At 46.3% G+C, this 24,596-nt stretch overlaps 1 protein-coding gene across 4 annotated transcripts in view; it reads right to left on the bottom strand.

The window, feature by feature from the left end:
- Positions 1–14,783: 14,783 nt before the first annotated feature.
- The window catches only part of ARK2N (arkadia (RNF111) N-terminal like PKA signaling regulator 2N), an 80,643-nt gene continuing 70,830 nt past the window's right edge, over positions 14,784–24,596 (bottom strand). For all 4 annotated transcript variants that reach the window (XM_077900649.1, XM_077900648.1, XM_077900651.1 and 1 more), the window contains one exon: positions 14,784–18,800. In XM_077900649.1, coding sequence (XP_077756775.1) covers positions 18,611–18,800 — 190 coding nt within the window. In that variant the 3' untranslated portion in view covers positions 14,784–18,610. The remainder of the gene's footprint in view (positions 18,801–24,596) is intronic.

The following is a 24,596-nucleotide window of genomic DNA, read 5'->3' as shown; positions in this document are numbered from 1 at the left end:
TTGATAGGCCCCCACCACCTCCCTCTGCCAGGTGGGCCGCCATCCCTCCACCTGCCACGTGGCGCCCCACCCTCTCCCCACCCACAGCCCTGCAGTCTTGCTGTTCTCTAGTACATTCTCCACACCCTCTACCGCCTGGGGAGCCACAGGCTCCACCCCCCCACCCCATGGCTCCCCAGGGCCTGTAGGTCTGGAGTGTGCTGATAAAGCCTCCCTTGGCTTTGTCCCATCTCTCCAGTGTCACCTCCTGAGAGATTCTAGCTCATGTCTGGGCCCTTAGCTCAACTTACAATTATAACCCTGTCCCCACAGTACTAAGGAACATTTCTCACAGGTGTTCAGCCCTCACAGGGAGCCCTCATGGGTGGGGGACAGAGAGGTTAAATGGCTTGTCTGCAGTCCCACTAGCTGGGGGACTGGGCAGGGCACAGCAGGACTCACAGCCACATGGCTTGTGTCCAGAGCCCTGCTTCTTCTGCACAAGAACCTTCTGTGGGCCCCAGCAACCCTCTCATCCTCCACGTCCTCTTCTAACCCACGTGTGCTCGCAAGCCGCCTCAGCACTGAAGGTTTCTGCCTACATGACACCACCTCCAGGAAGCTTTCTGAGATCCCCCCACCCCCAACCCCTCCTTTCCCAGGTTTGGGGTGGGGCAAGGGTTCCCCTACTTTGCTGCACATTGGAATCCCCTGGGGATCTTTTTAAAAACTTGTGATGTCTGGTTCCCACCCCTAGACACTGTGGTTAAGTTGGGAGGGATGCCCCAGAGGACTCACAAGTGCAGCAAAGTCTGGCAACCACAGGAAGCCCTTCTCAAACTGGGTGTACACCAGCATCACCCTGAGTTTCTGATCTTAGACGCCCGGGCTAAGGCCCGAGACTGCGTCTCTAACAAGTTTCCAGGTTCTGCAGCTCCCGCTGCTGGTCTGGGGACCATAACTGGAGAGCCACTGAGATAAGGAGTCCTCGGGGTACCTGTGTGCTCCCCCAGGGCGCAGTGCCAATCGCTGCCTATGCCCGTCACATGTGTTGTAACCACCTGTGTGCTCCTCAACCACCTCTTTCAGGCCCCGAGCTTTCTGCTCAGTTCCAGCACATCGGAGGGGCGCGTCCAGGAGACACCAGGCAGGCTTTGCGTGGTGACCTCCACTCTGCAACGACCCTTGCACCCACATGGAGAAGGAGCTGGGATCATAACCAGAGAGCTGTCTTTGAGCACAGAGAGGGGAGCCCAGGCCACAGAGGGAGGAGAAGCAGGGCTGGGACTGCACAATGCAGCCCGCCTCCCAGGCCCACACCTTTAACCACTGAACTGCGGGATCCTATCCTAGGTGACTCCAAATCTACCTCCCCCCACTCCACCGGCCCCTCTCCCGTGGGTTTCAGAGCACACGTCTCCATCTGTTGGTGGGTGTGAATAGCATTTTTTTAAATGACCAAATCCCGGGACAGAACTGAACAAACTAGAAATGGATCAGATTGCACCCAGGTAGTCAGGGTAAGTGTTGCTTTAGTAAAACACACATGTGCACAAACCAGCACTGAGGCAGGAATGTACGTCCAGCTGCAGGTCCTGGTCCCGCCTAAGAGGCTGCCACACTCTGGAGGAGAGAGAGAGCCTGCACCCAACCTCCAGGAAGCCGCTGCTCTGCACGGAGGAGACGGGGAAGAGCTAGGCTGCCCCCTGCCGGGCTCTTCCAGAATTGCGCCAGGAGCCCCAAGACTGCCCCTGGGTCCCAGAGGGTCTGGCCCCCACTGGGGTGCGAGCGTTTGCGGAAGGCATTAGTCATTTCCTCACGACCGACAAAAGTGCAAAATAATTTTCTGATGAAATACGAATTCATTTTTAACCTCCAAAATAAATACAGACCTGGTGGCAAGGGACAGCGTGGGGCTGCTGCTGGAGGGACTGGCACCCCAGGAGGAAGTCGTGGAGGGCCACCCAACATTTCGCTCATGACTCCGAGCACCCAGATGAGAATCATCAAGGCTCACAATTTTTTTTATCTTGTTGCTGAAGCGGCGGGAATGCAGCATCTAGAGCAGATGACGCAGCTCCTCTGAGGCAGGTAGGCCTAGATCCTATTTCCTTCAATCTCTGTTCCTCCCCCTCCTTGTCCTCACCGAGCAGGTGGGAACACAGAGGCTGAAGATCACGAGGCTGGCAAGCAGGGGTAGGAGGTCCCAGCGGCCAGGCCTCTTGACCTCTAACCGGGCCCTCTGGAGACAAGAGGAGGGGACTGGGTGGGTTGGGAGCCTTTTCCCACCTGGGCCTGTCCTTGACTTTGCCCTGCCTTTTCACTTCTCCCTACACTGTCCCTGGAAGAGCTAAGACTTTGCCAGGTGAGACCACCATCTCCAGGGGTGGGATACAGTGAGCCTCGGCAGGGGTGAGCCTCGGCAGTGGGTTTGGGCATACATCGTGGGGCTCCCACCCCCTAACTTCCATCTTAAGGAAAGCACACATTCGTGCAGTTGAACCACAACTGCCTTCTGTTGGAGCCTGGATCTAACAGGCAGCCCTCTTGTGTCCTGTGCACCACGACGGTCTGGGCCGAGCCTGTTCAGGGCTGGGGGACTCCAGTGGGCTGAGTGGACGGGGCGGCGGGTGGGGAGGAGAAGCTGAAAAGGAAGAGCAAAGGGCCCACACAATGGCCCGAGGGTGGACGCTGCCCGACCCAGACCCAGACATGAACCAAATGTTGGCTGTGAGATGGTTCTGCAGAAGGAGAGAAGGGCTTCACCTCTGGGTTTGAATCCGTGGCCAGAACCCAGAGCATGTGATGTGGCCCCAAGTCCACAAACGCTTTGGGAGAGATCCTCACAGGCATTCTGCAGAGAAGAGAAATGTGTGCTGGTGTCTCAGGGGCAACCCGGGTGCCCCCAATAGCTCTGTGCTCACCTCTGTAACACACCTGGCAAGAAAAAGGACAAGCTTCCCAAGGAGACGCTTCTGGGAGAGCAGAGCAATGCCATTCACAAGATGATCCACACCCATACATAACCCATCAAATAGTTCTTTTTTAAGATTTTATTTACTTGAGAGGCAGAATGAGTGAAAGAGAGAGAGCACAAGCAGGGGGAGAGGCAGAGGGAAAGGGAGGAGCACACTTCCCACCAAGCAGGGAGCCTGACACGGGACTCAATCCCAAGACCCTGGGATCATGACCTGAGCCAAGGCAGACATTTAGCCAACTGAGCCCCCAGGCGCCCCCATCATCATATAGATCTAACAAGCCTCCTGCCAGGTACCTCTCCCCTCGAGCCCTGTAGGCAGCCTGGCTCCTAGACCCCAAAGAACAAAAAGGGCCCAGGTTAACCCCTGGACAGGCTACACTGTCTCCCCTACAATGGCAGGTGTAACCCCTCCCACGGCTGCTCCTTCTAGCATCAGAGGAAGGCCTCCCTTCCTGCCCCATGTTCAGGCTCCTGCGCTCTGGACTTTGGCAGCACAGCCGTCCAGGGTCTGCCACCAGTCAGCCCTGTCCCTGTGTACCCCTGGTTCTTGATCATCGCAGGCACGGGATGTTCAGTCTCCCAGGATCTCTCCAGACCCCTCCTCCTCCCTACTGCACCTGCTAGCTAGTCCCAGCAGTCCTTCCCGTCCATCACCTCCAAGCCCCTGGGAAGGGTCTGTCCCAGTCCTCACCGACTGCCTTCCACTCATGCCTCCCTCCATACCAGCTGCCTTCTGCCCCTCGTGGCTGGCAAGACAAGACTGCCGGGGCGGGGGAGGGGAGGGGAGGGGGAAGGTCCCTGTTGCTAACCCAAGTCTGCCCCCAATCCCCAAAACTCTGGCTTTCACAGCACCATTCTCTCCAGCTTTTCTTTCTGCCACTTCGACTGCTTCTTGACAATCTTCTTAGGACACTTTCTCACCCTCAGCACTGTTACACTGGGGGCTGGGTCATTCTTTGTTATGGGGAATCAGGCCTGTGCACTGTAGGATCTTTAGCAGCATCCCTGACCTCTCCTCTCCAGATGCAAGGAGCAGCATCCACGTGCCTCCCCTCTGCGTGGTGACCACCAAAAATGTCCTCAGGCATTGTCAGATGACCCCTGGTTGAAAACTACTAACTTTAAAGGGTGCTTCTCTTCCACTTACCTCTTAAATATGGGTTTTCCCTGGGCCTGTGATTTCATCGGGCCTGTGCTAATATGTAAATCTACCTCTCCCAAAGTCATGTGCCCACTGCCTACCTTCTGCATCCTAGATGCCAAGGGGACACAGACTCTTTCTTCTTGTCTCAGTTTGGATTCTCCCAGAAGCAAAGCCTGACATGGTGCAGGTGGTTTCATTGGGAGGTGGTCTCAGGAAACAGGAATGAGGGACAGACAGTGAGAGAGCAGAGGAGGAAAAGCTGAGGTCAGGTCCAACCTCAGAGTCACTGCTGTGAGCTGGGCGTGGGGGACTCATTCCCACCGGAACCTCCTGAGAGGCCTACAGAATGGCTCCCAGAATTGTCCAACCAAAAGATGGAAGGCTGGGCATTCAGCCCCCGGCCAGGGCACGTGAAAAGTGGTGGGCATCTACCCAGTGGCTCCCATCCTTTGCTGGTGAGGACTGTCCCAGGGCCATTAACTCCCCTAACTTCTGGACTGTGTTGAGCCATGCAAGCCAAACAGACCTTTGAAGAAGGTGCTAGAATAGACATCAGAATGACACACTCCCTGCGCTTCAGTGGGGGGTGCTGCTGACAGGACTCCAAGAACGCCTACTGTGGCTGCAGCTGACATCAGAGGGTGACGCAGGAGATGTGATGCAGGGCCTCCAAAATGGGCTACCCCAGTCTGCCCTTTGCACCACTCCCACCTGCGAAGGCCCCATGTGAAGTCCGTTTCGTCACTGAATCTTCAAGGTGGTGGCCCCACCATAATCTAATGCAAAGGGTTTGTACAGGAGAGTCAGGGGGGTGAGCCATGACCCACTCACTGGTGCAGGGAGTCGAGGCTGAAACGGCACACCACTGCCTTCCTTCTCTGCCACCTGTTCTAGATGCTCCTGTCAGCTAGTCGCGGCTGTCGCCTGACAGTGACTGAGACCCACAACCCTGAGGGCTCTGAGACTTCCGCTGGCTTGGCCCTGGCAGGCCATGGTGGTGCCAAGGGGCCATTCTCTGACATCGCCAGGCACAGAAGCCCGGCATTCCAGCCGTCCTCTCACCTGGTGCAAGGGGAACACAGACAGCGGCAGGTGAGAGGGACCAATCCGACCTCCCACCCCTGACACCTGGACCTGTGGTATTCCCAAAACTGGGGGCCCAGCACCACGGGCTGGCTATAGTCTGGTGACTGGACCCCACCTGAGTGTCATTCTCCAGCTGGGATCTTAGCTGCAAGCCATCCCATCATTCTGTTAGGCCCGCCGCTTCCGTGATCTGGTATGTACCAAACCGGTGGGTCCCGTCGTCATGCACCCATTGGGGCACTTCAGGCACCCAACGGGCCTCTTGATCTGAAGGGATGTTAGGAGTCGCCCCGTGTAAATAAACCAGGCACCCTGTCAACCCTCAGATTAACACGAAAGTATCAAGTAGGTATCAGCCCCCAGGAGGATTAGCTGCCCGTTCCAGGGTGGGGGCGGGGGGCGGGCTGATGTAAGCAACTTCCAGCAAGCAGCTGGCTGGCTAAGGGCTCGGGCCCCGTGCTGACACATCAGTCAGCAGTGGCCGTGGCCAGACGGCTCTGGAGAGGGAGCCGGTGCCGCTGGGCCCCTGCCTCACCCCCGTCCATCACCGCAGCTGCCCTGCGCATCAGCTCATCATGCAAGGCCGGGACGGCTGAGGGCCAGGCTGACCCCCACAGGGCATCATGCTGTCTGCCCAGTTGCTGAGAACACCCTCCGGGGTGGGTGGGTGGGTGCGCTCTGACAGGCAGGGGCATGAACAGCAGGACCCGCACACCTGGGGTCCGCTCCCACAGCACAATCCTCAATGCCTCTACCCCAGACCTCACCTCCCGCTGCTCAGCATTTTCCTCTCTGGCGCCTGCCTGGCCACCCAGACCACTGGTCACTGCACAAGACACGTATCCTTATAAAATAGACACCACTTCTCGGTCTGAACCACGTTGACGTGCAGGTGCTCTGCTCACTGGCAAAGGCTCCACTCAGCACAGTCTTTCAGGGCTGCTGACGGGTCCAGGGCTTTGGTGGAACCAGCAGCCCGGTTTTGGCTAACACCAGCACCCTGAACCAGGCCTGGGACCTTTCTTCCTCCATCAGTGGGTCACAAGAAAATGCCTGGCATGAGCTGAGAGAGTCACCAGTGCAACAGCGGGTGTGCCTTGAGGTCTGGGGAGGAGGCATATGCAGCCCATCTGTTTGCCCCCCGGCCTGCTGATCCCCAATTCTCAGTGTTGCCACGTCCATCTCAGAGTCCACTGCTCCGGGACCTGCCTGAACCCGTGACACGAATGCTACAGCACTCAGCTCATGATGAGCCATCTCGGTCCACCGATGTCCTGTGGTCAGGGTCCAAGAGCATGCTGGGAGCTGCTTTTCAAATAGGGACTGGAAAGCACAGTCCTGCTCCCAGACCCATAGGGTCCGCGGTACACCTCCTGCCGGGGCTCGCAGACTCCAAGCCCCATCCTTGCCCACCATGAACACCTCTAGCACCACTGCACTTGCTGGGGCACGTGGTCCACTTGCAAGAGCAGCTTGCCTTGCACCAAGCTTGCTGCAAAGCCCTCCCTTGCTCCAAGCCACTCTAGCAATGGACTGGAGCAGCGGTGCCAAACATGCTAGGTACTGTGTCCCAAAGCCAAAGGGGTTCCCCAAGTGCCAGGTCTTCTTCCCGATGGCACAGGGTACCAAGGGGGATACTGTGTCCTCATCTTAGAGGAATGTGATGGTGGACACCCCCAAAGCCTCTGCTATATTTTTCAAACTTGGCCCCTTTTCTGCATGTCCTCCTCAGTGGGTACCCAAACCTGGGAGCCCCACTCTTCCTCTTTCTTCCTCGGTCACATGCTCTGCACCTGCCCCCTAACCTTCTGTCACCATGTCCCGAAGAATCAACCTCTTATGTTTGTTTCTTCAGCCAGACCTCACCTCCCAATTCTCCTTCCTGTCACTTTGATGCAGCCCTTCTTCATTTATCCACTCAACTCCCATTGAAGTTTCCTAATAGAACTCCCCATTTCCAGTCTCGATCCCCTTCTAGTTCATTCGCCCATTTTACCGCAAGGGAGGCTACTCTCATTCGGCGTCCCCACCCGGCCCCTTAATGCTCTCATGTCAGAAATACACCTTTGCGGCACTGAGGACTCTCCCTGTAGGCTTGCTGAGGGGAAGGTGCACGTTCTGTGGTGGAGACAGAGACCAATACACGGAGTGCCTGTGGGATGTCGGTGAGGCATTCAAGGCCCTTCCTCACAGGGGTCCCACCTACATCTCTGGCTTACTCCCCACCACTCACCCCGTTTCTCCCAAATAGCAGCTCCTCCGTTAAGCTACTCTTGCTCTTCTCACCTTCGTGCTTCACCTGAGCTCTGTGCTTGAACGACACCCAGCACACCCTCCACTCTCTACTTCCCCAGACCCCACAGTTCCAACCCATCCTGTGAACTGAGCTCTTGCCCTATGCCTTCAGTCCATCCAAAGGCTGGCCTAGGCGGCCTTCCTTCTGTTTCCACAGCACAGGGCTCTCTCTGTCTTAGAGCCTTGTCAGGCTTTGTGACCATGATGTGCTACACCAGACAGAGCAAGCTAGAGAATGAGGACTGGCTTCCAGTCACCTCCATGTCTCTGGGGACTGGAGCAGTGCCCAGCCAGCACATAGCAAGTATTTACTAAATGTTTGCTGAACCAGTGAAATGTGCATGGTATGGGGCAGCAAACTAGCAGGCTACAGGCTACATCAGACCTGCAGGCAAGCTCTCTCTGGCTGAGTGAGGGCAACTAGAATCCATCCAGGTTCCAGGGCTGATGACACTAGAATTGGCCTCTAGTCCCTCTGGCTGTCTGCCAACCAGACACTCAGGGGACACAGCGGACCAAGGATGCAGGCGACCACAGCCCCTGGGGGGGCTTCAGCAGGGGATCACCCGCAGCTTGCAAGCCTCAGCCATCTGTGCAGAATGAGCATGGATCAGAGCACCAGACATACCTGGGGAGCTCATTGCTTTTTATCTCCTGCAAAAGGGCTGGGGAGGGGGGCTGGAGGTGGGAGAGGTGGTAGAAGAGGCGGGAGTGCACGGGTTCACCTTATTTTAATTTCTTCCTGTACCAACAGGTCCTACTCAGGTTGGATCTTCAGCAGGTCCCACCGTGGCTGCACAAGATCATGCACAAATCAGAAGTTTCACATTTGCATTTTAAAAATCCGGATTCCCTCTCTTGGAAAAAAAAAAACAACCCATAGATCTGGCAAGATCCAGCCTGCACTCCCTGGTGACCAGAGATGTGGCTTCCTCTTAGATGAAGTGGGGCTCGCTGCACTCTGCCACAGCCCTACCCGTCTGGCCCAGGGCTGGCTTCCATCACCAGCCCTCCTTTGTCACCATCGGAGTCTAACGTCTAACCTACTTTGAGTCATCCTCTGCTATTTTCCGATCCTCCTCGAGTGCCCACCCTACTCTCCCCACCCCATGGTCGGCGTGCAAGGAGCCTTTCACAGATGAGGAGGCTGGCACCCGGATAGGTGGCCAACATTGGTAGGTCACACAGCTTGTTAGCAATCAAGGCAGGACGCAAATCCGGACCTTGGGACACTTTTTTTCACCACTCGGTGCCAGTGAGCACAGACGTGAACTGTTGCTTGCCTTCCCGGAAGTACTTCACTTGTTCCAAGAAAACTGTAAGGACATTCACGTTCAGAGTAACTATTGAAAGATATGAATTTAATGTCATCATATTACCTATTCAGTCCCTGTTTTTGTGGAGTGTTTCTGAGTGCGTGAATGGGGACAGGTCCTGCCCAGCACGGCCTAAAGGCAAGGCCCCAACACGTTTCCGGCCTCAGCCTGTGGGGAACGCCAGACTCCCGCCCCAAGTGCCGGAAGCATGACGCGACTTGGAGCAGGTCACAACCACGAGGGAAGAATCTCCGGGACAGGGTGTGGGTGTTGAGAACCCACCCCCAGCCCATCCGCCATGACTTGCCCCGAGGGCTGCAGCTAGGGCCACTCCACCGGCTGCCACACGCGGAGCCCTAAGGTGGCTGCAAGCCTGACCGGGCGAGCCAGGGTCTGGGGGGGCGGGACGGAGGGAGCTGCTACCAGGATGACCTTCACCCCCGTGGCAGATCTGACCTGTGTGGAGACCTCAGCAATCCGCAACTGTCTTCGGAGGGTACGTCCCCCCCTAAGGCATCTCAGGGCAGGGCAGTCTGCACTGAGAAGTTAGGCCCACTTGCCTTCAATTCCGGTCACCTTGGTACCCTGGGTCCCTTTTCACAACTGCGCTGTGACTCACCTAAACTCATTTTCTCCAGAGCGTGGGGCACCCATTCGTGCCAAGATAGTAACAGCTTAAAAAGCATGGCACTCTCAATTCCAAAGGTAATTGGTACTTTTTTCAAATAACATATTATTGAAATAGTATACACATACCATAAAATTCACCCTTTTTGAGAGTTATTTTCTTCACCCACCCAAAGAGGAGCTTCTTACCCTTTAGCAATCACTCCCTATTTCCACTTCCCCTCCAGCCTCTGGCAACCAGTCATCTAGTTGGTCTCTGTAATTTGTCCATTCTGGACATTTCCTACAGACGAGAGAATATTTGGGCTTTCTGTAACTGGCTGCTTTCATTTAACATGCCTCTGAGGTTCATCCATGCTGTTATCAGTACCTGATTCCTGTCTACGCCTGGACACTCAACTGTATGGCTGGATCACATGCTGCTTACCCACCCCTGAGCTGACCACCTTGGGCTGTGGCCACCTTTTGCTACTATGAACAACGCTGCTGTCAACACGGGTACAAGTTTTCGTGTGGACCCAGGTTTTCACTTCTTTCGGGTGTATACCTAGGATATGAGTGGCTGAGCCATGTAACTTTAACAGTCAAACAAGTTTTCCAAAGTGGCTTCGTATTCCAGCCAGCAGATGATGAGGGTCCCGACTGCTCCACTTCCTCACCAACATGTTACTTGACTCTGATTCTAGCTCTTCTAGCGGTGGTGAACCGGTATCTCGCTGTGGTTTTGAGGTGCATTTCCCTGATGACTGATGATGTTTAACATCTTTTCATGTGTTACTGACCAAAACTGCATCTCCAAGTGAGACGTAGCTATTCAGATCCTTTGTCCATTAACTAATTGGTTTCTTTTTATTATTGATTTGTAAGAGCTCTTTATTCTAAGTTTTTAAAGATTTTATTTATTCATAAGAGACACAGAGAGAGAGGCAGAGGCAGAGACAGAGACAGAGGGAGAAGCAGGCTCCATGCAGGGAGCCTGATGTGGGACTCGATCCTGAGACTCCAGGATCGCATTTTGGGCTGAAAACCGCTGAGCCACCCAGGCATCCCATGCTCCTTATTTATTCTTAGATACAAGTCCCTACCAAAGGTTTGCAAATATTTTCTTCTATTCTGTGAACTGTCTTTTCACTTTCTTGATGGTGTCTTCTGAAGCACAAAATCAATTCTGATGAAGTCCAATTCACCAGTTTTATTTTTTTGTTGTTTGTGCTTTTGGTGACATATACAAGTGCTCAAGGGAAAAAAGCATTGAGGACATCTAAAAGAGAATCAGCTTCAGATCTTACCCATGCCCACTACTATCATCTGATAAGTATAAAGAACTTTTCTTCTACTTGAGACAGAAAAAAAATAACTTTATTATAAAATATTTAAGATATATATAAAAGTACAAAGAATAACCTACATCTGTGTCCCCACTACCCAACCTAAGAAATTTTACACATAAAGTTGAAGCCTTTGTGTTCCCTTCCTGCCTCCCCTTCTGGAGGCAACCATTACCCTGAATTTGGTGTTTATTACTCTCATGAATTTCTCTGATAGTCTTACTACATGCTTATGTAACCTTTGTCAATATGTAGAATTATTTTATCCTTTTAAGCTTCATATAAATGGCATCATGTAATACATATTCTGAAACTTCTTTTCTACACTGAGATTTATCTATGTTGATAAAACTGCTATAAGAATATGAATAGAGGTCTAGTTCCTAATTTCCACAGTGGCTAAACAGTGTATAAATCAGTTTATCCACCCTATAGATAAACATTCATGTTGAAACAGCCAAAAACTGGGGAAATGACACTAAATATTTTTGAGCACATAAACTAGTTGGTCTACAATCATGGCTTTCCATATTTTTTTTTTTTTTACTGTAACTCATAGTAAAAAAAAAAAAAAAAACCCACAAAAATTGTATCTTGACCCTTCACACACATATATTTGCATATATGTGTATCAGCATTTAACAAAAGTTTCATGTACCAATACTGTTTTCTGCTGTGTTGTTTTATTCCCTTAAATAGATAAATAAAAGATGATTTACAGACACCAAATTGATTTCATGACTTTCTAAATAGGGTACCACCGCAGTTTAAAAACTGCTCAAGGGTATTATCCCAAGGAGCGGAATTTGTGGGTAATGAGATGCCTTAGCTCAGGATGCCACAGCAAAATACTAGAGTGAGTGGCTTAAACAATAGACATTTTTCCCCCACAGTTCTGGAGGCTAGACGTCCAAGAGCAGGGTGATAGCACAGTCGGATCTGGGTAAGAGCCCTCCTCCTGGCGTACAAGACAGCTGCCTTCTTACTGTGTCCTCACATGCAAAGCTCAGGTCTCTTCCTCTTATAAGAGCACTAATCCTATCACAGGGACCCCCTCCCCGTTATCTAAATGTAATCACTGCCCAGGGCCCCACCTCCAAATATCACCAGACCAGGGAGTAGGGCTTCAACATAGGAGTTTGGGGTGGGGTGGGGGAGACACACATTCAGTCCATACATAAGGCATATACATGTTCAGTTTTACTAGACGATTCCACTATTTTCCAAAGTAGTTGTAGCAAATTATGCTCACACAAAAAGACAAGCAAGTTGCCAGTGTTCTGCGTCCTGGTTGGATTTAAATGTATTCCTGATCCTGCCTGTGTGAAATGGCACCCTGTGAAGTTAAGTATGCATTTCCATAATTAGTATGAGTCCAAGCATCTTTTCTATGTTTACTGACCATCTGTAGTTTCCCATTCCACAAACTATGAGACAGGGAATCTATCTATGGAAAAAGTTTCCATGGCCATTCCAAAGCCTGAGCTGGGACGCATACTCAAGTGTGTGGTTCTAATGTTTAAATCTTTGACCACTTACCTAAGAGAAAAGGGACTCAATCATACATTACCTTCTCAGGAAGACTTCCAATTCTTCCTAGGACAGAGCAAAGTAGAATCAGCAGCAAAAAGAATGAAGAAAAACCAGGTGGAGAAAAGAGGTTTTGTTTTTCTTAAAGCTAAAAAGGCCTAATTTGGACCACAGAAAAAAAATCTGTTCTTGTAAAGTCTAGCCATGCAAATCTGGAGAAGTTGTTATTCTTCTGTTCTCAATCTTCCAATCTGCAAAATCAGGATAACAATCTGTACCACTTCTTACTCCCATGTGGAAATTTTGAAATAAACATTCATTTAAAACTCTGAAAATAAAAAGACTGTTGGAAGTCAAGATTTTGTGAGTGTTAGTCATCCAGTGCCTTCCAAAAACCTCAGTGAGAGGACAGACCTTTAAGTCCTTTGAACAGCTTCCTGGAGTGAGCTGCTCTCCTGAATTCTTGCCTGAAAAATCCCGAACGCTTTGCAGAACAACAAATTATCCCCTAAAACAGCACACGATTCTACCTTTAGGTCTTGGAAAAGAGATGTAAGAAATTCTTCATTTTACAAGTATAGAAATTAACTTCTTTAGGTGGTCAGCTGGCCTTTCTGGGGTCTCCTAGTATCCGGCTCAGCATTTTTATTCACTAGCCACCACACCCTCTGTCTAATGCCCCCTGGTGCTCCAGACCCCAATATCCATTCTAACGTCAGACTTGCTTGCTTCAGACTCCATCACAGGTGTAAGGGCTCAATAATACTTTACCTTCCCACTCTTAGGATGGACTCATCACGGAGAGAAAACAGAAATGACTCCTCTCAGGTGTCAATTATCAAAAGCACGATGGAAAAAAGCTGGTATCGTTTAGCTTCTTTCACCGAAGAATAAGTAGCAAGATTGATATAATTTACCAGCAAGGGGTATTCCCGACCAGCAGGCCAGGATCTCTGAGATCACACAGGCAGCTGCTGCCACACCTCCCTTCTGAGGTTTGACTTCACTGCCAGCAGGCATTCTGACCCTTCACTCACCCACCCCACCAAATGGGATCTCAGGGCAAGGCTGAAACAAGGAGACTGTGAATCTTCATCACACAAAAGGAATCCCTGCCAAAAGCCACTCCATCTACAATGCACAAGGGCAGCCTGACTGAGTAGTGCCACCACCTCTGGAATAAGCACAGGCTCTTTCTGCATCTCCATGAGGCGTGCGATCATCATGTGCATCTTTGTCTGAGCTCACTGCTCCCTCCAGTATTTTCTACTGCTTTCTTCTGCTCCAAGCCGATTACCCTGGCCAAAGCTCCACGGTGCCCCAGAATTTCTCAGATTCTGGGACTCGGGGCTCTCAAACACAAAGTCAAGGAAGTAAAGAAAACCGTATTTACCAATGACCTAGGAAGATCACTCCTTCCTGGATCAGTAATAGAGTTAAAACCACCATAAGTAGAGGAAATTCACTTTACTTCAGCTCCAAACTTGGAGCCAAAGAGGCATTTATATATTTGGTCAAGGTTTATCTATAATTTTCCCCAGGAGTAAAGTTATAAATAGCTGTCACCTACTGTGAAAAACACGTCAATAAAGCAAAGTGAGGCCACAAGCCAGCCAAGAGTAGAAGGAAGAAGGTAGAAAGAAATTAAGAACTTGCCATATTATTTTACTTACTCATTTACAAAAGCAGCATCCGAGGGCAAAAGGGATTCAAAGTAAGGCCCTAGGTAAGCAGTTTTCTTCTGGAGTCCAAGAAGAGTTTCTCAAAGGTGCTAATATGTCTAGGCTCAGACACAAGGTGGTACAATAGAACCTTTCCAAAAAGCTGAAATAACCCAGCGTGTTTCCTCATTGTTAACAGACCCCGTCCCAGTGCAAGTAGAACCAAGAATTCTTGAGGAACATGAAGAGACCCAGGAGGGGTATTTCAGTACACAGAGGTCTTGTTCTGCCCAGTTCCTCATCCCCTCTTACGTGAAGATAAGTTATAACAGTCAGGAGATGCTAATGTGGTAGTTCCTATCAGTTTTATAATCAAATTTTTAAAACCTGAAAACAGAACCAAATTAAAAGAAAAGTTCTTTAAGCTGTTTTTGAAACACCCTACATTGAATATGATATTCAACCAGAAGCAAAGTGTATGCAGTCGGGCGTTGGTCTCTGGGAATAACTATCTGCTGAGCTTTCTTCCCAGAAGCAGAGGTGCCCAGTGCTAGGAAGCTTTCTGCTCTCTTGGAAATCTCACTGGCCTTAGCTGGAAAGGGAGGCGGGGGGCCACAGGAAAACCAGTGCAAAGCTACTTTTATCTAGATTTAACACACCAATGGCCACATGCACATCTTAGGAGTAGGATACAGCTACTGCTTGGAAAAAGTCGGCACACCACGATCTGTTAACAAAATACAATCCACTTTCACATCCAAAAGCTAACTTAGGAGCTGCTCCAGGCACCATCTAATTAACTGAAGCAGATAGAAAAAAAATCCTCAGAAATTATCATTGTTTAAATACACTCTATTTTATTTTGTCTTAAAATAGTTTAACCTTTATGCTACAGACTTATTTCAAAAAACAGAAAATCTTATCTTGCACCAAAAAATATATATATAACACTCTGTTTTATTATTTTTTTCTCCAAAGACCATTAAATACTAAATGGAAACAAAAACTAAATAATGAATGTAAAAGAAGAACCAAATTTTGTTTTAAAAACTAGAGTTGCACATTTTAAAACATTAATTCTAAGCAATGATTTGTCGTCACTGCATCAAGTCCACGCTCACACTCCAGCAACAGCAGATCTGTTAACCACCAAGTGCATTGGTTCCTAGCCATACAATGGCTAACATTTCATTTTCATGGTAAGAGGAGCAAAAGGCTTCATATGACCTTGTGCTCTTTAAAAAACAAAACAAAACAAAACAACAACAAAAATATTTCCTAGTTATCCAGTGATTTTTCTTTTAAGATCACTACCCTTTAAAATTTGTTAAAAGAATAAGAAGTATGTAGTGTTTTAAATAAAATGAAAAATACAACAGCATTGGACTAAAATACGTGATTATTTTAAACAAACAGTGCACAATCTGAGGAAGTTTGGTTAGGGCGCAATCATCTTTATATATATACATGGAAGTCACATCATACACATACTGGAAAACAGAGATTAGGGGCTCCTTGCATTTAAAAAAAAAAGTTTAAACTAAAAGACAAAATTGTGTCCCCAGCTCTTTCAAAAACCTTGTGACACAGTATAAAAAGCAGGCAACAAATTCATTTTTAAGTTACCTATGGTGCTAATCTGCTAAAAGTAACAGTGAACAACTCGCTAACAGCAAATCAGACGGTTGCTATTCACAATTAATAATAATAAAAGCAGAGTTTATGCGATGCTCAATTGTAACAAATACTGGAGTCCATTCAGTCTGGCCCCTTCCGTCAGAATGAAAAGACAGCTACTGGTGAGCAGCACGTATATGTTCTACGGCAGCCACGATGACGCGATAGCTAGTTACTGCTCTATGGTTTCAAACTGGAGGGGAGGGAGAGACTTAAGTGAATTAGTGCCAGAATCCAATCTGTGACCCAAGTACACCACATTAGCAGGGCTATTACTTTGAACAATGTTCTGTGAAGCATAAAGAAGTATTTATGCTACCAAATGCAACACTTTGGTTAACAACAATCCCTTTAAAAGAAATTTCAAATGTCACAGGAGTCATTTCCCACAGAATTTTATAGTAAGATAACCTTGCCAGAAACCACACCCCCACTCTTCTTGGGTCTGGCAATGAAAGAAGAGTTGAAACACAGTCCCTCTATAGTTAGTAGGTGGAAAAAATCCCAACCCTGTAGGGGAAAACAGCTGATGGTCTCTACCATCCTGTCCTCTCCCGCTTTTGCATATTAACTTCTAAATTCCTGTTCTGGTGCATCAAGTTAGGTAGGATGCTGAAACAGGGGCAGGTGCAGGGAAAGTGCAACCTGGTGTAAAAGCAAAAGGCCACAGAAGAGCTCGGTTATGACTCTGCTCTCTGCTCTCAATCCACGGTGCACAAAGCACACCGGAAGAATTCTCTTTAGAGGAGGACTATTAGGGGCTAAACAAAGTGTGTCACGGGAAATCACCTGCTGTGTGGAATTGGACAAAGCACACTATTAACATAAGAATGGGTAATGCAAAAACATTCTTTAAAATGGGGCTCTGCCCTGATGCTGGGGAAAAAATAAGCTGCAAAAACTTCAAGTCATATAATCCACTCTATTCTTTTCCCAATGATTTTCCTGGAAAACACAGACCAGAAATTGTACATTTCTGCTTTGTCTAGCATTTTAATTCAAGTCAAAAACAACATGTAACAGTAAAATTCAATAAATTAATCCTAAAGTAAAATATGAAGGTCCAAGGATACACCAGTAGTGAATCTGCAGAAGGTCCTAGTTCGCTCTGGCCTCTGGATCTTTGGTTTTTGTCTATAATTGTGGCCACGTGAGAGATCCGATATGAGGTGCTAAAACTGGAGGTTCATGATCTTTTAAAAGCCTGATCTACTAAAAGGAGATTGACGGGAAAATAAAAAGTTGATGAAGAACAGAGGCCAGATCAAATGAGATGCTACCAGAGAAGATCAAAGAACACATGCTTACATCCACTCCCATGGAAGAGGTATATGGAAGAACTAAAGCAGCAGGAAAAAGCGTAGAGGACTAAATGAGTCTATACAAAAAAAAACACAACAGAAGAGAAGGCCAGGCAGGTGGAGCCAGGCAGACTCTGATGCATGCGCACGCAGGGGTGTCCCGTTTGCCTTGGTGGCCCTGCTGCACCTACCTTGCACAGTGCCATAGCAGAAGAGGCACTTGGTATATGTGTGTCCACTGAATGACAACTGAAAATGGTAGTTCTCATGCTCTGATGATAAGGAAAAGCCACCAAGGCATTTGGGTAGGGAAGCAAAGGGCTACAGCAATGTCACAGCAGATATGGAAACAAAAAAAAGCAAACAAGAACCACGGAAAAACAAAAGATGAGGTCTTCTAAGCCAATAGTACTTCACTCCTCCCTGTGCACAGTACATAGTGTTCTAACTAGGTATTGCTTGTAAAAGAATTCACTAGTAACTACAACATGTTATAGGAAAAAAGGTAGTAACTAATGCCACAAAACTCCAACACTGGCATTTCCTGAATTCCCTGAAGCTCCTACTACTCTTTGCTTATTTAGAGACTGTAAAACCTACAGTGTCATTTATGTGCTTTGCATCTGGTTTCTTATAGTGCATTTTGACTTTTCCACTTTTAGATGGTAGAGGAGAAAAATACCCAAATACAGCATCAGGTCTATTTCAGCATAAGTGTTAAACAGTTGTTGTATATCCTTTATGGAGAGACCAGCTATGAAAGAAGGCACTGTCTTCTCAGACTTCTAAGTGCCCACAGTCTTAGAGGTGAACACAACTTTTCATATTCTACCTAAGCAACAGGTTTCTGTGTTCTCCTGTTATTTGAACAAACCAGGGGGAAAAAGTTGAGGGAGAGAGATTTTCCCACTGCCCTCCCAATACTTTCCTCACATACCCAAAAAACCTCATGGTGAGTATCTATTCGAAATGCCTCTGCCCCCAAAGCAGACATTTTCCAAACAGTTATGAATTATTGCAAAAAGGAAACCAACTAAGTCACCTTAGCAGTATTTATAAACACAAAGGGCCATATCAATTATTTGTGTTGTGGGAAGTCAGCCAGGAGCAAAATCAGGAAAGAAGGCAGAAGACTTAAGCTAGAAGAAAAGTAATACTTCTGTCTTCTATTTTTAAGGACAAGTTTTCAAATGCACATGCCCTACTAGGTGCCAATAAGGACCTAACTAAATGTGTGCAAATGCCCTAAGGTAGGAGTGCCAATGGGTGGGCTGACAGTGGTCAAGTCTAGATATTAATTTTATTACACAGAAAAATAAATACAAGATTCCAAAACTGAAATCCATTTCACCTGGTAATTAAAATATTATTCTAAAAGGAAGGCAGAATTTCCTAAGATTGAAAGTCACCAAGTAAAATGAAGTTGTCTAATAAATTCATCATTCTCATATTCCTACTGAGGGAAGGAAGAAATTCTTTTCTCTGTGCTAAGTTATTTTCCTAAGTGACTTCTTTTAATTAAAAAAAAAAAAGAAAAAAGAAAGGGGGGGCAATTTTCCATGAGTTTCGATTATACAAATGCCACAAACAGCTTCTGAGGCTGAAGCTATGACAATGAACTTCCATGTCACAAAGAGGAGGAGGAAGTGGGAGGGAACAGTGCAGAGGAAACACAGTGACATTGTATTACAGTAGGTATTTACGTCTGCTATCCTCATCCAAGGTAAGATCAACAACTTCCGCAGGTGAAGCCCAAGTCTGCTGGGGAGTCACGGCAGTCCATGACTGTGTTTGCCGGGAGCTGACATACTGCGTGCCTGAGCCATGCTTCCATGAAGAAACACTCTGAATCACACCTCCTCGAGGATGAACACACCTGCAATTGAGATGAAGAGCAAACGCATAAGCATGGTCAATCTCATCAAAGGAAAAATAGAAGGCAGTATGGTTTCGGTAGCACTGATCAATACTTTCACAAAGATAAGCCTACTTTGTGAGTTCATGAAACTCACAACCAATATCCTTCTCTTTTTCCGCCATTTGTCTCCCTTCCTGCCTCTCTCAGTTTAGCCTATAAATGGACAACAATCTTGCCTCAGTGAGAAACTCCTGAGTTATGTCTAGATCTGTTACTGAAATGGACAGATAATACAATGTTTCACTTAACACACTTACATCTCTGGGGTCTTCAGGACAGGGCACAACATAAATTCAGAGCAAAATTAAGATACCTAAACAATCTTAGTCTAATGAAATGAAACAGTAAGAAATACAGTTACAAACCATTCTCCCAAATAAGTTCTATGCCATACTGGAAATACTACATTCAAAGATAGTAATACTCCTTTACAGATTGGATTTCTAGAAGTCTGTAAGTACTAGGTCATGCATAAAGGATCAATTTCCCTTATCCTGAAGGTCACAACAGAACACCTGGCTCATTCACCTGAACTGCTTTTAGTTCAGGGAAAGTAACAAGGCTAAAAGTGCTCAGTAAGGTTCTCTAAAGTGTTTTATCAGAGGGACAGAACTACCCTGTGAGATCTGATAAATCTCACCAGGAGTTCACTGGAAGAAAAACGTTTTGAAACACTGACATAATGAATTCTACGTTCCAATCAAATGATAGAACTGTAAGTGAGCCTCCAGGATTAATCACTGAGTAACTCTGGATCTGGAGAAGACAGCAGGCTGCCCAAGCTTTCATTGCTACTTTTTTTTTAAGATTTTATTTATTTATTCATAAGAGACACAGGGAGAGAGGCAGGGACATAGGCAGAGGGAGAAGCAGACTTCATGCAGGGAGCCTGATGTGGGCAACTCAATCCCAGGACCCTGGGATCACGCCATCACGCCCTTTGCCCTGAGCCAAAGGCAGACTCTTACTTAACCACTGAGCCACCCAGGTATCCCTTTCATTGCTACTTTTGTCCTCACATCTAAAGTGTTGACCAGATCCTATGTAATATATATGAGAAATGGCAGCTGACAGGATTCTAGTCACATAAACTACTACAGTGGATCCTGAGCAGCTGTTCTAACAATCTGTGTACAATGAGTGATGCTGGATCACTTGAGAATTCTAGCTTTGAGATATGATCCACTGCTACCTGCCCTACAAGATTCAAAAGAACATTAGGGTAATGCAATAGACAAGATTTAGTTGAAAAACTACTGAAACACCTTTAAGATCCTGCAAAGAGGCCTTGCTCCTACAAAGGTAGCCTGAAAATCACTCCTTTACCACCAAGAGAGGTGCCAAAAAAACAGATCCCCCAGGACCAGAACATAGATTTGTTACCATACCAGAAGCCCATCATCTCTTCAGAATGGGCTAAGTAGCTATTAACCCAGAGGGTACTACGTTTTCAAAGATTAGCTAATGAAAAGCCCTAAAATATAAGACACAAAGTCCAAAGGCTAATCCAGATCTGTCCAACCCAGATGAAGTATACTCAGATGAAGTGATCTTGTAATCACAGACGATTATCAGCCAAAGGAGTCCATTCAACATTTATAGAAATGGTTTTGATAACTGACAGCAATAGAATACTGAATTTCTTAAGCAGTCTCACCTCATTTGACAATCCCAACAGACCTAGGAAGTAGACTGGAAATTACTATCCATACCCAAACGAAGGAAAACTGAGGATTAAAGTGGTTACAGGGGATCCCTGGGTGGCTCAGAGGTTTAGCACCTGGCTTCAGCCCAGGGTGTGGTCCTGGAGTCCCAGGATCCAGTCCCGCATCGGGCTCCCTGCATGGAGCCTGCTTCTCCCTCTGCCTGTGTCTCTGCCTCTCTCTCAGTGTGTGTCCCTCATGAATGAGTAAAATTTTTAAAAATAAAAAATAAAAAGTGGTTACATGATTTGCCCAGGGTCACACTGCTTGAAAGAGTTGGGCCAAGGAGCTTCAAGTCAGGTCTGATCTCAAGTCCACTGCTTTTCACAACACAGGGTTTTCGTTTTACAACTGTGTGTATTAAATTAGGTAAGGCAAAACACAGGGAGTGCAAAGCAGAGTGCAAAAATAGGCCCAGATTAACAATTTAAAAATCTAAAGTTCTTCAACAATTCAAAAGCTCATCTGTACAAGTACTAATTAAAGGTGGCTAGAAACTTATCAGAATTCAGAGAATGAATGGCTACAGAGAGAGTCGATATAATCTTTGGCAAAATTCCTAGAAATATCTCCAAAATAAAAGAGGTATTTAGTCCCAACTGTTACTCTGCACTGCTCCCTAAAGTAATTATACAAGGGAGTGGCTTTAAAAAGGATCTGGTCCAGGGGTGCCTAGGTGGGTCAGTCAGTTAAGCATCTGACTCTTGGTTTTGGCTCAGGTTGTGATCTCATGGTTGTGAGACAGAGTCCAGTGTCAGACTCCTCACTCAGCATGGAGTTGGCTTGAGAGTCTCTCTCTCCCTCTGCCCCTCCCTGCCCCATGCTCACTCTCGCTCTCTTGAGTATGCTCTAAAATAAATAAATCCTTAAAAAATAAAAATAAAATGGATTTGATCCAATCTGATCATTTTACAGAAGAGAAAACTAAGGCCAAAAGACAACTGCCCAGGGGCTTAAGCAAGTTAAGCACAGGATCCAAACAAAAGTCTTCACCAGGGAGTTTATCTTCCACTAGGTAACTATGCCTTCCTCGGACTGCACCCCAAGTACTATACTATGTCTGATTGTAAAGAGCACTGCCTAGCCCCTGGGAATCATTCAATAAATAGCAAAGCAGACTCTAGAATATACTCAGAGTAGGAGAGCGAGAGGCGTAGAGACACTATTTACCACTGAGGAATGGTGGACACAGAGAGGAGAATAAGGAGATGAGGCACTTCTTCAACTATCTGAATTAGATCACTTCTGTAGTTCTGCTACAAATGATTCCAGTTACTGGAAACCAATTTGGACTACATTAAGCAAAAAAAGAGAATTTGTTGGAAAGATACTTGAGCACCTAAGGATGATGAAGCAACTAGGCCTCATTCATTTGACTCAGTCTCCTTCTCTCATTTTGAAATTTTAAGATTCTCCAGATCATGTGATGATTCCATCTTTAGCCAAAAGCTTTCTTGGCTCCTAATTAACTGCAACTGTAAGGCCAATTCCCAAAGAAGGGAGAATCGCCATGGAAGAACGTGGTAGCATACTCCACCTTGTATAGAGATCTCAAGAGCAAACTAACAACCACAAATCACTTTATGGAGGGAAGTAGATGATCGTTATTACACAACAATTATAGCTACTACCAAATGGAATAAACTGCCTTTTAAACATTCAAGCAAGTGCTTGGGTTATCTGTCAGGAATGTTAAAGAGTATTCTAAGATGACTTCTAAGGTTAGCATTGACTTTAAGATTTTGAATAATACAGGCAAAACTCTCCTTTACAAGTCAAGATAGTAGTCACAGGAGGCCCAATGGCAGGAAGGTTGTGAACGGAAGATGGTACAAGAGGGACTTCTGTTTCTTGACTGGAGCACTAGTTACTGACGATGCAGTTTACAAAAACTAAAGTATACACTTACAACTTTTCTGTGTGTGTTATAAGCCAATAAAAACATTCAAAACTTTTTTGTGATTTAATGACTTCAACCATCTTGAGTAAAATGGTAGCTAAGAGATGAATGAGGCCAGAACAAGGCTTTTACCACATTTCCTTTTAAAGTACAGGGCAAAACAACTCAAGCTGGTAAACAAACGAGTGTCAGAGAAACATTGCATCTATTTTATAAGATGGTATACATTACAGATCAACTTATACCATATAGAGAGGGAAAATTTTTCAGGAGGAAAAGGGACCAGAACAATTGTTACCAGCCCTACAGAGATGCCCTATAAAGAAGGATGTGAGAGACTCAAAATTTTGGTAAGGCTACAAACACAAAACACAGTTCCACGGATTATCACAAACTCTTTTTCTATATGATGAAAGACCTGGCGTGGGAACATCATACTCAGCTGTTTTTTAATTGATCCAATCCAAATCTAATACAGATACAGGCTGTGTTTTCACAAAGCATTTAATCTGCATATAATGGGCAACAGGCATAAGATACAACCTAGAGTCATATTTTGAGTTCTATATCCAAGAAAACACTTAGGACTCACTCCCCACCCCACCCCCAAAAAAACCTACTTTATAAACAATAAGTTTTGATAGAATAATTTCCTGCTCTTCATACATGGAAACCAAAAAAGGAGAGATTTCACAGTGGAAAAGAAAAAACAGAGAAAGAAGGCAGGCTCTAATGGGTCAGCTTTTGATACAGTTAGCTTACTATCCTAAGAAAACAACATTAAACATTAATTGTTTTTGCTCTCATTTACAGGGCCCGAACATGACCTCTTAGATAACATCCCTACTTATTTTTCCTAACTGAAGATGAAATGAATCTTTAGTTTCTGGGAAATGCTTATGTGCCTCCCTTGCTTTTTTAGGGTTAATGTTTGCAACTGGTTCTAGGAGGCCATCAGTCTTAAATGGAAAAGGCTTCTAGCATTAATTCTTCTGTTATGGGATGAACCAACATTAAGACAAACAACCACAGGACCAAAGATTCAGTGAAATGAGGTAAGGATCTGATTATTTCCAAAAGCTTCAAGACAGGTACCAAAGAAACCATTGCAAAAGTTCTGTAACAGAAAAATCTGTGCTATACACATTCATCTTCCTAGGGGAATTACCAATGAGGATGGTAGAAGAAAAGGAAAAAGGACCAAGGACAAAGAAAAATATTGGCAGAGGGCCATAAATTAAAACTTCTGGCAAAATTAAATGGGCACAGAGGAACTAGAGGTGCTGGAAAAGTCTATTTTATTGGCAAAGAACATCTTGTGAAAATGGACTGTTCAAAAATTAACATCTAGAAATGACAACATTTAGGTAACGTCAGGAGTTAATCACAGCAATACAAGGTGGTCATAAAAGATGCACTCAAACCATTAGTTCAGAAGGCATGCTTTACAGTCTATGACTAGAAGAAACACAGAAACTAAAGGAACATATCAAAATCTAAATTAAAAGAGCAGGGAAAGGTATTAACGTGCAAGAAAAGAGAAAACTGTTAAAAAAAAAAGACATAATAACTAAAATTACTGAGTCAATGTGAAACAAAATGCTTTCAATATGGAAAAATGGCACCGCAATGCAAGTCAGAGCAACCACAATCCCACAGAGAACTCAAGAACCAAGTCTGAGTTTTTAAAAACCCTGAGAAAGCCCGCAGCGAGGTAGAATATCAAAAGAAAAAAATACGAACAGGACAACTAAATCCAAACAAAACATCTATGCATGCAAATCAAATTAGAACAAAAAGATGTGGATCAAAACCTAAAACCTTTTTCCAAGCGATAACCCTGCCAGAAGCCCATCAATACTTCATAACTGCAACCCTAGACCTGTAAAAGAAATAAATTCCAGATGAGATACAGGCAGCCAAAGCAGTAACTCCGAAGCAACAAGAAAGCTTCTCCCCCAACCTGCTTCTCAGCTTTTTAATCTCAAATGTTTGAAAGATTATCAGGCTTCCTCTAAAGAAAGTACCGAAAAAATGTTCAGAAAGACACAGAAGAGCCAATGAGACTCTTCAGTCCTAGACCCAAAGACCAAAATAAAAGATCCCCTCAGAATGACAAAGAGTCAATTCAAAATACTCCAACAAAACTTG

Source organism: Canis aureus, chromosome 6, assembly GCF_053574225.1.
Source record: "Canis aureus isolate CA01 chromosome 6, VMU_Caureus_v.1.0, whole genome shotgun sequence".
Lineage (NCBI taxonomy): Eukaryota > Metazoa > Chordata > Mammalia > Carnivora > Canidae > Canis > Canis aureus.
Note: the sequence above shows the minus strand (reverse complement) of the source record. Positions and strands in the feature narration are given on the sequence as shown.